At 45.0% G+C, this 16,862-nt stretch overlaps 1 protein-coding gene across 2 annotated transcripts in view; it reads left to right on the forward strand.

Moving 5' to 3' along the window:
- Nucleotides 1–11,574: 11,574 nt before the first annotated feature.
- Usp24 (ubiquitin specific peptidase 24) overlaps nucleotides 11,575–16,862 on the forward strand; it is a 140,115-nt gene continuing 134,827 nt past the window's right edge. The window contains exon 1 of one of the 2 annotated variants that reach the window (XM_075945478.1): nucleotides 11,575–12,002. In XM_075945478.1, coding sequence (XP_075801593.1) covers nucleotides 11,688–12,002 — 315 coding nt within the window. In that variant the 5' untranslated portion in view covers nucleotides 11,575–11,687. The remainder of the gene's footprint in view (nucleotides 12,003–16,862) is intronic. The other variant, XM_075945477.1, reaches the window with a different exon arrangement.

The following is a 16,862-nucleotide window of genomic DNA, read 5'->3' on the forward strand; positions in this document are numbered from 1 at the left end:
TAAAGGCTGAAGGAGTTCCCACAGCATCACCTTAATTAAAAAAAGATTCTAGAGATTGATGGATGTCAAGAATGGTACTTAATGTCACTTAATTATACACTTTTACATGGGTATGTGTTTGGTGCTGGTAGTATATGTGCATGTAGTGTGCTTGCCCATGTATAGGCATGAGGAAGCTTGAGGTTGATATGGGATGCCTACCTCTTTTGTTCTATATCTTAACTTTTTTGGACAGTGTCTTTCATTGAACCTGGAGCTTCCTGTTTTGGCCAAAGAGCACCTGGAATCCTCCTGGGTCAGGTCTCCACTCCAGCAATGATGGATGGATAGGCACTCATTGCCTCACCTGATTTTCATGTGGGTGCTGGGGATCCAAACTCAAGCACTTCACTCACTGAGCTATCTCCTCAGTTCTCAGTATAAAAGAGAATTTGCTTATCATACATCTTATCATACATTTTCCAGAATGAAAAGACAAATCCACTAGTTCAAAAATGGACAAGAGGGCTGGAAAGATGGCTCAGAGGATAAGAGCATTGCCTGCTCTTCCAAAGGTCCTGAGTCCAATTCCCAGAAACCACATAGTGGCTCACAACCATCTGCAGTGGGGTCTGGTGCCCTCCTCTGACCTGCAGGCATACACACAGACAGAATATTGTATACATAATAAATAAATAAATAAATGTTTTAAAAAAATGGACGAGAGACCTGAAGAGGACTACTTTCCTCAGAGGAGACAGAGAAGCAGGTAATAAGCACCGGAACAGATGCTTGACATCACCAGGCATCAGAGAAGAGCAAACCAAAGAAACCCACAATGTGAGACCACTTGACAGCCTCTAATCTGAAGCCGTAAGAAAACAGGAAGTAGAAAACATGCACACACACCACACCCACCCACAAAAATTTAAACCCCAAAACACTGCTAGAAGGAAGGAGTGGTGAGGCCCTTTTGGAAAACAGTTTGGCAATCCCTAAAAGCATCCAGCAGAATTAGCACTAACAATTCAACCCTGAGGTACACACTTAAGAGAACTGCAAACATTTATCCACACAAAAACTTGAGTGTTTGCTGAGGCACCATTTATAATCCCCCAAAGGTGGTTGAACACTCACATTCAATGTGAATGAATAAATAAAGTTTAGTGTGTCCATGCATAATTCAGTTCCATTCAGCCTTATGCAGTGAAGTGCTAAACATGGGGCATTCTCCCAGACTTGAAAGGGAAAAGGAAAGGCAGTCAGAGAGAAAAGGCCAGGTCTTATTAGAACAGGCAGAAATGTGTAGGGACAGAAAGTAGGTTGATGGTTACTTAGGGAGTTGGGGGAAGGGAGTGGGGAGTGAGGAGATAGAGCCTGTTGTCTACTGAGGCTTCTCTCAACCTTGCCCTCCCCACTTTCTCTCATTTGGACTTTGGAGTTGAAGATAAATTATTTAGAAATATGTTTCTATTAAACTAACTTCAAATCTAAGCGCAGAGTTGGAATGTGTTTCTTTTAATTCCCAGAAGAGATCGCCTCAAATGCTTTCTAGCCTAAGATTTTTTTTTTCCACTCAGCTTACTCTTCTTACAGCTTATTGTTCCTTGAAACCAAGTTTTATCAAAAACCAAAAAATTAAGTAGATAACACCATGAAAACTGTTACTTCAGTGGTCATTGTTAAACCTGACTCTAAATAGACTGAATCAAAGGGCACCTAGGTGAGTTGGTTCAAATTTTGCTTTTAAAAAGCTATTTTGAAATTATAGACTTACCTACAATTTCCAAAGACTTAAAATGTAGGCACCTAGAGCTCAGCATTGGCAGAAACATTTATAGTCATATTTTTTAAAGTAGCACTTTAAAATTCTCCATCTTAAATGGTCCCTAACATACATGCAGGGATGAAGGAAAAGGGAAAACCAATAACAAAAATGTTCTAAATTATAGTAGTAGTAGCATATGGAGTTGTGCATGGTTTAAAGCTTATTTACTGACATATGCGACTATTATTATAATCTAGATTTATATAAATTTAATTTTATTATTATAAATTAGTTGTGTGGCATGTGAATTACATTTTAATAAAGTTGTAACCTTGTCCTTTGCCCTCAGTCAATGCTAGATTAGTGCATTCAATGATATCAGCGTTCTAGTCATTGCTTATCCTTCCTAACACATAAAATGGGCATGGTTTCTGAATTGAACAAACTCTAGTAGATTATTAGTCTACTTTATTTTTGTGGTGGTTTAAATAAAAATGGTCCTCATAGTTCATGTATTTGAATTCCTAGTCACCAAGGAGTGACACTATTTGAACGGATTAGAAGGATTAGGAGGTGCGGCTTATTGGAGGAAGTGTGTCACTGGGGATGGGTGGGCTTTGAGGTTTCAAAAGCCCAAGTCAGGTCCAGGTTCTCTCTCTCTCTGCCTACCAATCAGGATGAAGCTTTCAGCTACTGCTCTAGTGCCTGCCTGCATGCTACCATGCTCCTCACCATGATGATAATGTACTAAACCTCTGAAACTGTAAGCCAGCCCCTAATTAAATGCTTTCTTTCATAAGAGTTGCCTTCATCATGGTGTCTCTTCACAGCAATAGAACAGTGACTATGACATTTCTAAAGTAAAATTCTTCTGAAAACTATTTTCCCAAGAATCACACTGGATTCTAGACATAATCTGGGTTCCCTTCCTAATGCCACAGGGATTTATTCTGGGCATAGGGGACCTCTGCAGCAGCATCACAAAACAGCTCTCTGGTCCTTGGTTAGCACTAAAAGGCTCATAGTCTAAAGCTGCATAGGCAGGGGTTCTCCAAGAGGAGGTGGTGATGTTTCCCTGTCTTGCTAGAGATTGGGAAATTTGAGGAAAACCAGAGAACCTGGAGCTCAGTCGTCTTTCTTTGAACTCTCTCAACTTCCTAGACATTGTGGCAGCAGAAAAGGCTTCTTCATCCACTGGAGCTTCTTGTTGTCTTGGAAAGTCTCCTCTGTCAGGAGCCTTCCCTATTGTGTCGCCTCCATCACTTTTATTGAAAAAAATTCTCATTTCATGAGTGTGTATACATGAATGGGTACACAAATGCCCTGGAACCTTGTGTGAAGACCAGAGGAACAGCTGAGGATGTCTGATCTCTCCGTCCACCATGTGGGTTCTGGGGATCAAACTAAGGTAATCAAGTTTGGGTAGCAATCACCCTTACTCACTGAATCATCTCACCCACATGTCCTATTGTTTTTAGCCTCTGCTCCGAAGTTCTCTTTTCCATCTTCTCTCTTCTATGGGATTTCTGCTTCCAGGGGTGGTAGACCTGGTCATCTAAGCTAAGACCGTCTGTGGAGGACAACTAGAAAATCTGGGCAGAATGCAAGAATGAGGTTTGAAGAATCTTCAAAGTTTCCAAGAGGGTGAGAACTTGAAGGGCCAAACCCTGGAGAGAAAAAAGGTCCATGGGAATGAGCCTGTCAACAAGGTCCATGGGAATGAGCCTGTCAACCACTTGACAGGGCTTTGAACTATTTATTGACTCTCAATATGCAACTCAGAGGACATTGGGTGGTCTTACTGAGCTAAGATGACAAATTTGAGATCAAAGGCCACTTTTAGAGGATGCCTAAAATTTCATAGGCTATAGGAATATGTCATTTTGGTAGGGCGTCCTGTCCACCCTCCCCCCAATGAACCAGGTCTTCTAGTATTTGTACCTTTGGACGGTCCTCTTCGCAGGGTGTGACCATGTGATCTGTCTTTATCACTAGTACACCAGTAAAGGCCATATAAAGAGAGATTTGATGGGCTAGCAAGTTAGTTCAGTGGTTAAGCATGCTCACTGTTCTTCCAGAGCACCCGAGTGTGGTTTATAGCAGCCAACCCAGCTTATAACCTTGTATTCCAGCTCTTAGGGCCTGACACCATCTTTTGGCCTCCACTGGCATCCACACTAATGTCACATTCATTCACGCAGACACACAAATAAAAACAATACACAATAAATCTATTCCACACGCTCTTGCTCATTGAGGTTGCATTTTAGGACCCAGGCTTCAGACTTAAGCCAAGGTTAGTCCAAGGGAGCGACATGCCTCAAGGCCTGCAAGATGTGACATTATGCTGAGGAAGAGGCAATGTGGAAAGCAGTCTAATATCCCAATCGAACTCACACCTGAATGGATCTTTAAGAGGGGCCTAGTCAAGACCAAAAGCGTTTCTACTGTACAATTTTCCTCTTGTCTCTTCTTGTATTTTTATAAGCACAGTGGAGTTCTTGTTTGTTTTAGAAATAGGCATTATGTCTTAAAAACCACAGGGCTGATTTTGTGTGTTTACTTTACTTCTGGCTGGTAATTGGAAGTAGAGGAGGTTTTAAAAAAAGACTTATGTTTATTTTTATTTTATGTGTATGTGTGTGGGTACATCACCAATTGGGGCAGAAAATTGTTCCACCAACCCAGAGAATTAGAGGAAGTAATAAGTTAATGTTTTAAGACACAAATATTGAGGTGTTTTGAGATGATAAACAATTAAAACAGTTGGGAACAAAAAAAAACCTTAGGTGAATTGAAAATAGGTCCATATTTTAAGAAATATTATCACTGGACTCAGCAGTTAAAAGCATGGGAAGTTCCTTCAGAAGATCTGAGCTGGGCGGTGGTGGCGCACGCCTTTAATCCCAGCACTCGGGAGGCAGAGGCAGGCGGATCTCTGTGAGTTCGAGACCAGCCTGGTCTACAGAGCTAGTTCCAGGACAGGCTCCAAAACCTGTCTTGAAAAAACCAAAAAAAAAAAAAAGAAAAGAAACCATAACAAACAGCCGGGCGGTGGTGGCGCACGCCTTTAATCCCAGCACTCGGGAGGCAGAGGCAGGCGGATCTCTGTGAGTTCAAGGCCAGCCTGGTCTACAGAGCTAGTTCCAGGACAGGCTCCAAAGCCACAGAGAAACCCTGTCTCGAAAAACCAAAAAAAAAAAAAAAAAAAAGAAGATCTGAATTTAGTTCCCAGCACCCACATCAGGAGGCTCACAGCCACCTACATCTGATGTCTCTGGTCTCCAAGGGCACCTGAACTCACGTGAACATTTTCTACCCACTCCCTCACATACACACACATAATTAAAAATAATAATAAGCGTGCACCTTTTTAAAATCACCTCTACTTCCAATTACCTGCTGTCTTAGTCAGGGTTTTATTGCTGTCAAGAGAAACCATGACCACAGCAACTCTTATAAAGAAAGCATTTAATTGGGGTTGGTTTACATCAGAGATTCAGTCCATTATCATCATGGCGAGAAGTACTGCAGCACACAGGCTGACATGGTGCTGGCGAAGGAGCTGAAAATTCTACATCTGGATCCAGGGACAGCAGGAAGAGACTGTGACATACTAGCCAGGCTTGAGCTTGTGAGATCTCAAAGTTCACTCCCTGTGACACACTTCCTCCAACAGGCCACACCTTCTAATACTCTGAGTCTATGGGGGGCATCCTTATTCAAACCACCACATTCCACTCCCTGGTCCCCATAGGCTTGTAGCTTTATCATAATGCAAAATGCATTTAGTCCAACTTTAAAAATTGCCATAGTCTACAGAAGTCCAAAGCCTCTTTGGGGACTCATGGCAATCTCTTAACTATAATCCCCTATAAGATCAAAATTGAAAAGCAGATCATATACTTCCAATATACAATGGCACAGGATATACAATATCATTCTAAAAGGGAAGAAAGGGAGATTCTGGACCAAAGCAAAACCAAAAACAGCTGGGCAAATCTGCTTTAACTGGGCTGCACTTTCACCAATAGCCTCTCCTAGGCTCTCCTCATGGTGCCAAGCCTCAACTTCTGTGCATGACCCCTCAGTCCTGGGCCTTCAAATACTATCGAGACTGCACCTTCATTAATGGCCTCTCACAGTACCAAGCCTCAGCTGCTCTCCATGACCACTTTATGCGTTCAAAACCAGTACCCCCTGGGTGACTCTTACGCGTTACCAAGTCTGGCAGCCAGCATGAGGGACAACCTTGGCCACCTCTGGAACACAGCTTCTGTGTGCTGAGTCTCAGGAAACACCTCCCAGAAGATTAAGCTTCAACGACTCTGGTCTCTTCTCAATCACCACTAAAGTCTCAGCTACAAGTCAACCAGCATTGAGTGTCCCAGTAAAGCAAAGGTTTGCTTTAGCAGTTCTGATAGCTTGTTAATTACAGATGATCCTTTAGCCCCAGCTAACCAGAACAACAAGACCTTAAATCAAAATAGTAGAAACACACAAAATCATCCTTAAGTATTTTTTTTTAAGATACAAGGCCCAGTTTTAAAAGAAACAAACAAAAATTCCACTCTGCTTACAGACATCCAAGAAGTGACAAGAGGAAAATCAGACCTAAGGGAGACCCAGCTATGGATAGTACCAGGATATAAAAGAGCGGTGACTAATAGTTCAAGGAATTAAATATCGAGATAGTTTTAGCATAGACACAGAAACCATAAAAGGAGCTAAAATGAAATTTAAGAACTTATGTATTGCACACCTTTAAACCCAGCACTGGGAAGGCAGAGACAGGAGAATCAGAAGGGCTTACATATTCAGTAACTGAACTAAGAACTCAGTAAACAGTTTAACAGAAGAGATACAATTGAAGAGAAAATCTGTGAACTGGACTTCAAAGAAAGTCTCTAGGCTGAGGCGGGGAGTGACAAAGGAATAGATAGTAAGGACGGAGAGAATGTGTATGGAATTGAAGTCTCGTGTGTGTGTGTGTGTGTGTGTGTGTGTGTGTGTGTGTGTGTGTGTAGGATGAAACAGAAATATGTAAAGAAATAACAGCTGTGTGTAGTGAACAGCAGGTTCGGAAGCTTGAGATTATCCCGGGCTACACAATGAGACTATGTCTTAGTACAGTGATAGGGAAGAACAATTTCCTGAGATCTCGAGCCACATAAGAAGCTCTACCATCTTCACTAAAGATAGACCCAGAGAAAGGCATGTTTCCATATATCAAAGTAAAAGTCCTACAAAGAACAAGCATAAGGACCAGCTTGAGTTCTACAGAGCACTTGCTGTGTGTGAGGCTCTGGTTTTGACACACCCCCCCGCCCCCCAGTATGGGGGCAGGGACAAAAATCAGAAGTTGTATATTAACCGAGAGCAAAACTCAACTCTTTGTTTCGAAGGTTGCTCTTGCTAACGCACAGACAGCAGCACCCCTCTTCTCTCCACACACATTTAAAGGGTTCCTATTCTGTCTGTTGAAATTCAGACTCTCATGGCAGTTCACGTGGCCTTCTAGGCTCTTGTGTCTGGGTATTTTTGTAGCTTCCTTTCTCCTCCTGTCTCTAGAACCGGCACTTCAGCCATAGTCCCCTGACTTTCAATTCCTCTAAATATCTATTTCTTCACTCTCACCCACCTCAGGGTATTTGCACTTGCTATTTCTATCAGGTGGAACTTTCTCTTCTCACACTCCTGTTCTGGGCTTCCCTACTTTTGTCCACACTAGAGTTAAAACACTACTTCCTTTCTAGGTGCCCTGGTCTTGGTAATTTCTCTCTGCCCCTTATCTCATGAAATTCTATCAAGACATTTATCATAATTTATTTACAGCTCTTTCCCTCTATAAACAATAAGTTCAAGAGAACAGAAGCTGTGCAGTGGCTCACAACTGTCCTCGTCTTAGCTCAGAATGGACACTGAGTGAAACGACTGATGTCAGAATCCTTCGTGCCTTGCCCTCAAGATGGTCTATCACATGCCACTTCTAGCCTTCCTAGCTTCCTTTTTTGTTTTGTTTTTTTTTTTTTTAGAAATTGGGGTAATCATGCAAGATTCCATTCCATTCCATTCCATTCCATTCCATTCCATTCCATTCCATTTATTTATTTATTTATTTATTTATTATGTATATAATGTTCTGTCTGTGTGTATGCTTGCAGGCCAGAAGAGGGCACCAGATCTCATTACAGATGGCTGTGAGCCACCATGTGGTTGCTGGGAATTGAACTCAGGACCTTTGGAAGAGCAGGCAATGCTCTTAACTGCTGAGCCATCTCTCCAGCCTAGCTTCCTCTTCTTTAGGTTTCTTTTTTTGCGGGGGGGTTCGAGACAGGGTTTCTCTGTGGCTTTGGAGCCTGTCCTGGAACTAGTTCTGTAGACCAGGCTGGTCTTGAACTCACAGAGATCCGCCTGCCTCTGCTTCCCGAGTGCTGGGATTAAAGGTGTGTGACACCACCCCTAGGCTTCTTTAGGTTTCTAAAGAATACATCTGGAAAATGGGTGTAATCTAAATATCTTTACTTTTTTTAACTTTCTGGATTTGGGAGCAATTAAAAATGTAAATGAAAACATGAATATTCATACCACAGGACCCACTTATACCCCCCAATTTAGCAGGATATGTATGTATGTATTTTAGGACTAGGACTCCTGTAGCCTAGAATGGCTTCAGACTCACTATGCAGCTAAGGACGATCTTGAACTCTTGATCCTCCTGTCTCAGCCTGCAGGCTGGTATGACAGGCATGAGCTACCACACCCGGCTTACTCAACAAGATTTGCTTTTTTTTTTTTTTAGATTTTTGTTTTGTTTTGTTTTTTGTTTTTGTTTTTCGAGACGGGTTTCTCTGTGGCTTTGGAGCCTGTCCTGGAACTAGCTCTGTAGACCAGGCAGGTCTCGAACTCACAGAGATCCGCCTGCCTCTGCTGGGATTAAAGGTGTGCACCACCATCGCCCGGCTGCTTTTTTTTTTTTTAAATGCAAAAAAGCCCGGTCTTACTCTTGCATCCTCAAATGACACTCTGGCTTTTCAGTCACTCCAGGATCTGATTCAAAAATGGCCTTCCTTGTTTTTTGTAGGCTTTTGTGGCTCTTTTCCAGTTTTCATCACAGACTTTGTTTTTCTCTGCTTCCTCCTCTCAGCCAAGCGCAGCTTCCTCTGTCATGTTCTGTAAGCCTGCCACTGTTGATGAGTCCTTTTATGTGCCATCTGAATGGGTCAGCTCTGTCTCATTGCCTCTCCAGTTCTAGCTCCAGTCTTAGTGGCAAATGTTTTGTTGTTGCTGTTACTATCTGCTCATCTAATTCAGTTAGTAATTCAGCTGCTGGCTTAACTCTGCAAACACAGGGTAGAATGCTAAGGTTCACTTAGCCTTTGATCATCAAATAGTCTTTTTGCACCCCGGGGCATCACAAGCCATCCTAGTACCTGACTTGGTAACTGGTACTCTCTGTTTTGTGACAAGGTTTTGCTCTGTCGTTCAGGATACTCTTGAACTGAGATCCTCCCTGGCTCAGCTTCCTGAGTGCTAGGATTTCAGGTGTCCTTGTTGGACTCTAGCGTCCAAACACCGAGAAGGAGTCGCCCCCAGAGACCATCTCATACACCACAGCCGATGCAAAAGCATGAGGATTTTATTAATTCTGTCATGACAGGGTCCCCCAGCATTCGGGAAGCCGAGGGACCTCGAATAGCGGGTACAGTCTACTTTTAAAGGGGCCACAGAAGCAAGAGGGGTTGTTCTTTGACTATTCTGATTGGCTTATTTGAAAGGGCTATTACCAATAATTGACTGGAGAGCTGTTGCCAGATCAGATGAGGTAAGAGGTCATTTTGACCCCGTTTCCCAGGGGACCGAACCAAAGCATACGTATATGGGTAATTGTTCAGGAACTGACTACCTGCGAGTGTAGCAGTTAGGTCCTTGGTTCCCAGGGGAGGAGGGGAAGCACTATGGCACAGAGGCTGAGAGGATTCAGAATTGTCAAAAATGGCTTCAGGATTGTCTTAAAGTCTTACATCCTGACCTACGGTACTATTGTATCGGTGTATCCTCTATGACAAGTTGCTTACCTCAAAGTACTTTTGTTCTTCTTTTTAAATGTGCATTGGTATTTGACCTACATGTATATCTGTGTCGGTTCCCCTGGAACTGGTGTTAGACAGTTGTGAGCTGCCATGTGGATGCTGGGAACTGAATGGGATCCTAGTGCTCTTAGCCACTGAGCCATCTCTCCAGCCTCACTACTTTTGTTCTTTATCTACTCTATGTACTTAAAACTTCACTGAATCACTGCCCCACTCCCAGAACTTGCTATCCTAATAAAACTTTATGTAGGTGTCTGCTCTGTGACCAAATCCAATACCTAGACTTTAATAAGAACAACAGAAATAGTGCCTTTACTTACAATGATAAATTCGCCCACCCAGCAAGTCAAATCACTGGTGTTGGTAAACTAAGCGTCAAGTTACTAGGCAAGAAATCATCACGGTCTAAGGAAAAAAGATTGGCAGGGAGAACGCAGATAAAAGTTCTGGGTATTTTCCATAATTTTAGATTTGGGGTATGTGGAGAAATGATTTAACGGCGTGAGAAGGAAAGGCTGGGGGGGACTTTGGGTTCAAGAAGAGGATCAGAGGCGATGAACTAAACAAGTAATGCGGAGAGAAGGAAAAAAATCAGGCTCTTGTAAGAGAACCTAGAAGAAATGGGATTTAGAGGAAACTGAGGTGGGTAAAAGGGCAGAGGGAACTAGCAAAAACGACTCGGCAATGCCAATGCTGAAGTGGAAACAGGAGGCAAAACGCTAGACAAAAGCCGGAAGACAGAAACATAGGTGAGCCCCAGAGACAGAAAACGCCCTGGGCTGAAGAGTCAGGTAGAAAGGCGGGTTGGTGGACAGAACCAGGATGGGACAGATGCCCAGCATGTTTCGGAGGACGGCAATGCAGTTTGCATTTTCAGATGTTTTCATACAGAGCACCGAGATTTCTATTTCGGATTGGGGTGATGGTGGGTGGTGTATTTTAGATTTTCCATGGATTTCAGCTAAAAAAAAGTCTGGTAAAGTTTACTCAGGTTTGGTGGGACAGGTCAGGAGAGGGAGTTCAGGGCCTGAGGGTCTCCGGAGAAGGCGACTGGAGGGTGGGAGGTCCATGGTATGCGGAGGTGCTTGTCGCGCGGAGCCGGGCACCGGTGTCCGTGGGCGGCGAGAAGGGCTTCGGCGGCGCGTGGGATCACTTTCCTCGGACCGCAGAACACTTCAGGAGGACCGAGCAGGGCTCCGGGAGCGGCAGCTGGAGTCGCCCGCTATGAGACGCGAGTGGCATCAGGCCACGGAGGCCCGGGCGGTGGCGGATCTCAGCCCGCTAGCGAGCCGCTCCGCGTCCGCCCCTCCCGTCCCAGAGGGGACCTGTTGCCGGGGAAGGGGCGGGCGGAGGCGCCGGCGGAGGACTCTCCCTCTCGCCCGGCGCGCCGCGGCCTCTCACCTCAGCCACGCTCCATGCGCGCCCCTCCCTGGTCCTCTCCTTGGAGAAGCACACCCACACACGCGCACACACATACTCACACCCACACACGCGCACACACACCGCGCCGCGCAGCCCGCGCCCGGGGACGGCCCGCCGAACGCCGCTAGTGCCGCTTCCGGGAGCGGAGGCGCGGTCCCGCGAGGAGGAGGAGCAGGCCAACATGGCGGCGCGCAGGGCTGGGCCGGCCGGTCGCGCCTGAGAGCCTCACCGCTCCGGCTCGGCTCAAGGCGCCCACGCACGCGCCCAACCCTGGCCCCGCGGCCGCGGAGCGCGCGGGGCAGGAGCGTAGGGGCCTCCGCCCGGGTGCGGAGCCGGCGCCGAAGCAGCGCTGCGCGGTCCGCCAGGCCCGGGAGCCGCAGCTTCGCCGCCCGCCCGCCGGCCGGCGCGGCTCTGAAGCCGGAGCCATGGAATCGGAGGAGGAGCAGCACATGACCACGCTGCTGTGCATGGGCTTCTCGGACCCGGCCACCATCCGCAAGGCCCTGCGCCTGGCCAAGAACGACATCAACGAGGCCGTGGCGCTGCTCACCAACGAGCGGCCGGGCCTGGACTACGGCGGCTACGAGCCCATGGATAGCGGGGGCCCCAGTCCGGGGCCGGGCGGCGGCCCACGGGGCGACGGCAGCGGGGACGGCGGCGGGCCTTCCCGCGGCGGGAGCAGCGGAGGTGGCGGTGGCTTCGACCCCCCGCCAGCCTACCACGAGGTGGTGGACGCGGAGGTGAGTGGCGCTGGTTGCCCTGACCTCGCGGGAGAGGCGGCTGCGCTCGAGTCCCGTGGGCAGGGAGCGCAGCCCGCCCGGCTCGCAGCGGGACTCTTGGGCGGGGACTGTAACAAAACTGGGGGAGGGGGTTACAGGGGTAGCAGCCCGGCCTCTGGTCAGAGACGGGGTCACTAGACCGGGGTCAGATGGGGAGAAGGGCTTTGGGGGAGAAGTCTGCCGGCCTGGAGTTAGGAACACGGACCTGGGCTGTGGAGGGGTCTCCTGGGCTACCTGCTGAGTAGGGGTACGGTCCCTAGAGGCATGCGGAGGAGGGTCTACATTTCCACTTTCTCCTGGCTTGGGAGATGGGAAGGACATGAATATCAGGTGTCAAAACGGGGGACTTGGTGGACTGGTATTTGTGGCACTTGATTTCCTTGAAGGATTCTGGTAGGTACCAGGTTCAGAGTCAGAAATAGTGCGATAGGCCAGCCAGAGTAGAGGCCTTTGCCGGGTCACACGGGAGAGCTGTTTGGGGTCAGAAAAAGGGTTTGGGTTTTTAAGCCAACATTCAGAAAGAGGAGAATGCCCCCAAAATGAGGAGGACCTAGACAGGACCAGCGCTGGTGGGAATGAATGCCAGGCGAAGGAGCAGGTCTGTCTGTTACAAGTTCTGTCTTGAAGGGATGGGCTTCTCTAAGGTCAGGTGTGTGCTGGCGGCAGGTAGCGGAACTGGACGGGGAAAAAGAGTGAGTGAGAAGCTTGGGCAGAAGAGGAGCAAAGGAAGGACCAGAAGATCAGGAATGGGAGGTTGAAGCTGGGACCCAGCGTGGGTAAGGGGAGTATGGACACAGATGAGGGGAAGTTAGAGTTGAGGAAAGGATGTACCTAGGGAGATTGGTGGGGGTGGGGGGGCGTGGACCCGAGGAGAAGGGGAAGGACTGAAGAGCCTAGAGAAGGGAGAGACTCTGGTGCGTTTGATCAGACACCTCAAAACTTAGGTAGTGAAAACTAGGCCTTTTAGTGCTTTGGTTTACAATGTGATCAAGGAATGTGGGAGAGGATGACAAGCTTGCCAAAACAAGGAAGCCGTGGTGTTTATGATTAATTTGCAGAAAAATGGCTGGCCTCTAACACAGAGATCCGCCCGCCTCTGCCTCTCCGGTGCTGGGATTAAAGGTGTGCGCCACCACCGCCTTGAATGAAAGTGACAATTCTTAAGTCACTCTTACTGCCAGCCCCCAGCACTCCTCCCCTTGCTCTTGCCAGACTTGACCTATTTTGAAATCAAGAAGCAAGCTATCACCTTTTCTGAACATGTTTGTACGAGTCTGCAAAGCTCGGTGTTTTCATCATGTGAGAAATTTTATTTTCTGTTCCTGCTTTTAATCGCCTATGATTGAAAGTCAACACAAGTTAGAGTACTTGCAGCACGTTAAATTAGCTTACTTCCTGTACATTTAAGTTGGAAGAATCTCGAGTGGCTTCTTTGAAGTGAACAGCAGATGACAAGTTTGCTTTCAGGTAAAATCCAGAGACTCTGTCTTTTAATTTCCCCCGCTATGTGGTTTGGGGCTCTGGGAGGCTGGAGCACTGAGTTGTGAGACCCCTGAGGACTTGTTTTGATGAGGGCTGCTCTACTCGTGTGGTACACTGGCGGGGTAAGGCTGGCTTCTGATACCATACCACCAGTGTGGTAAGAGTAAGCTCAGTTTTAAAGCCCTCACCCGTGCCACCGTGCAGCTTGTGTGTCCTTGTCACGTGAGTAGTGGGGAAATGTGGCTTCTGAAAGGCCTGTCAGGTTCTGGTCTAGGTACTCCGTACATTTTACTAATCCTCAGTAAAAACAGTTACTGCATCACTGTTTTAGGTATGGAATTAGTAGCAGAACCTACATTCCAGTCCAGGTCTCTGTCATCAAAAGCCAGGAGCTTTTCACTGCATCCATTTAATAGTTTCAGGATTGGATTCATTTGGTCTGGTACAGATAACAAGGGACAGTAAAGAGTTTGGAGAGAGGCGAATTGTGAGCTATTCTTTGATTCCAGGAGGGGTGAGCACCAATCCAAGGCATCAGGACATCTACGTTCGTGGGTAGGATGAAAGCAGAATTATACTTTTTTTTTTTAAAGCAGAGGCTTTAGAAATTAATAATGAGTACAGTCCCCTTGCTTTACAGAAATGACCTTTCAGGTCCCAAAGGGGAAGTTGGCCTCATAGAAGCAGCTAATAGGACCAGAAGCTTCCCTTACACAGGAAAAAGAAATTGGGTACAGGAATGGATCAAAGGTAGAGAATTAGAGTAAAAAACAGTGATGTGGCCAGCTATAAATAATTTACCCCTATTTTTTAAAACCTGAGTCTCATTTAAAAATAAATATATTTCTGCTTTTTTGCATAAGAAATTTTACTTTTAGGGTCCTTTAAATTTTTTTTTGAGGTAATGCAGACTAAAATTTAATTAGTTAAAAAGGAAGAAAATGAGGCCAGGGATGCAGCTCAGTGGTGGGATGTGTTTAGTGTACACGAAACCCTGGGTTCCAGGGATGCAGCTCAGTGGTGGGATGTGTTTAGTATACATGAAACCCTGGGTTCCATTAGATAAAAAATAATGGGGGGGGAGGAAGCTGAAAAAGAAAATGGTTGTATTTACTTGACATATATTTTGGGACAGAAATGATTCAATGATTCTGTCAGTCAGTAAGCATTTCATGCCTGCCTGTCCCACTGGCAGGGGTGGAGTGACCAACAGAACATAGAGTTTACATTCTAATGGTCTTACTTTCATTTCGGGCTCTCGGCTTAGGGTTTACAAGAAGAGACTTTTCAAGGTCATGTAGCTAGAATCAGTTTGGTAACTTGGGGCCCTTCTGTAATTAGAATTAGCTTTAAAAATTAATATTTTGAAAAGTAAAAGTTGCATTTCAGTAAGAGCAAGAGAATTTATTGGATTTAGAAAGACCCAGATAACGCGCAAAACACATGGACTTCATAGAAAGCCTTTGTGATGTCCTCCAATTAAGTAAAGGTACTGCTTTCTTGCCAGTTTTGTTGGGTGTGAATGTAGTTGCGGTTCTTGGTCTTTGGGTCTGGAAGGGTCTCTAAGAACCCTTCTAATTTTGAATTTGAATGGCCTTACTTCAGAACCATTCCATGGCAAATGAGGAGTCTGTTCTATTATTAAAGAGCGTGAGATCTCACAACTGCTCTAAATAACTTCTCCTGAGCTTTAAAACCCCCACTGTAGGAAGCCTTCACAGTTTTCTGTGGCCAGAGTCAACCTTGTGCCCCTTTGCCACTGCTGAGCTGGTCCCCCAGTTCTGCTCTCCTTAGAGCTTTTTTTTTTGTTTTGTTTTTTTGTTTTTGTTTTTTTTTTTTCGAGACAGGGTTTCTCTGTGGCTTTGGAGCCTGTCCTGGAACTAGCTCTGTAGACCAGGCTGGTCTCGAACTCACAGAGATCCACCTGCCTCTGTCTCCCCAGTGCTGGGATTAAAGGCGTGCACCACCATCGCCCGGCTCTCTTTATAGCTTTGGAGTTGGTCTTCATAATCTTGCCCAAAGATCTGTAAAGTCTGAGCGGGTATCTTGGGCATCTTAGACATTTTAATAATTGTGAAATATTTAATAATTATGAAATATACCTTTCCTTTTTTAATTTTGTCCTCAGAAAATGCTAAAAGTTTTTAACAGGGACTTTCACATTAACTAATGAAGTAACTTCTTAGCTGTCCATTTCTATTTGTTAATACTCTGAATGTCATTTCATATTCTGATCAGATGAGTAATTGTGAACTTGTTTTGTTTTTATTGAATGCGCACATTCCTTTGGTAGTAATATATCAGAAATATTTGCAAGAGTTCCTAAATTTGTTTGGTTTTGTTTCTTAGGTTAAGGGCCTCATATACCACATGTAAAACACATGGGAATTAAAGTCACCGTGATGTGTTGTTCTTTTTAATTTATCATATTTCCCTCTCCCCCCAGTTATAAATGAGGCTCCTATTAAAATCATTTTATTTTTTCCTAAAATATAACAGTCCTAGTGTGTTTTAGTATAAATATCAAATGAGTATACATTTTGACTAATGTGATCTGAAAATATGATCTGTTGTTTGCTTTACTATGGTTTGATAATTTCTTTTACAAAAATCATTTAGGAAAAAATAATTCTCAGATCAGTTGAAAGTAAATAAAATAAAAATGTCTGAAAAATTAGTCAGCATAGTCTAGTTTTTTTTTAAAAAAACTTTATTTAATTTTATGTATGAGTACTCCGCATGTACACCTGCATGTCAGAAGAGGGCATCAGATCCCGTTGTAGATGGTCATGAGCCAACATGTGGGTGCTGGGAATTGAACTCAGGACCTCTGGAAGAGCAGCCGGTGCTCTTAACTGCTGAGCCATCTCTCCAGCCCCTAGCCTAGTTTTTAAAGTAAACATTTTTCTAAGATCATTATGTAGTTCCTTTGGGAATTAGGTGTATGAGTTCACATAAGGGTTGGATTCTCGTTTTTCAATTGCCCTGTCATTTGCTTCAAGATTTTTTTTTATTTAGTGGGATGTGTGTGTGTGTGTGTGTGTGTGTGATTGTTTTTTGTCTGCACTTTTTTTAAACAGTTGGTTCTGCTGTTGAAGAGATTTTTCTGTCTCTGTCATCCATGCTGCTGTAGGAATTCAGAGATCTATAGGCAGACTTTTTTATCCCATCTGCCAGTTCCCACATAATCACACAGAGACTTATTACTTATTATAATATAATAGTCATAATACTATAACTAATATAGTAACCAATTATAGCTGCTCAACCAATAGCTTAGGCTTGTCTCTAGCCAGTTCTTACAACTTAAATTAACAAATGTTCCCTGAGGCACATTTA

The sequence above is a fragment of the Microtus pennsylvanicus genome, chromosome 13, assembly GCF_037038515.1.
Source record: "Microtus pennsylvanicus isolate mMicPen1 chromosome 13, mMicPen1.hap1, whole genome shotgun sequence".
Lineage (NCBI taxonomy): Eukaryota > Metazoa > Chordata > Mammalia > Rodentia > Cricetidae > Microtus > Microtus pennsylvanicus.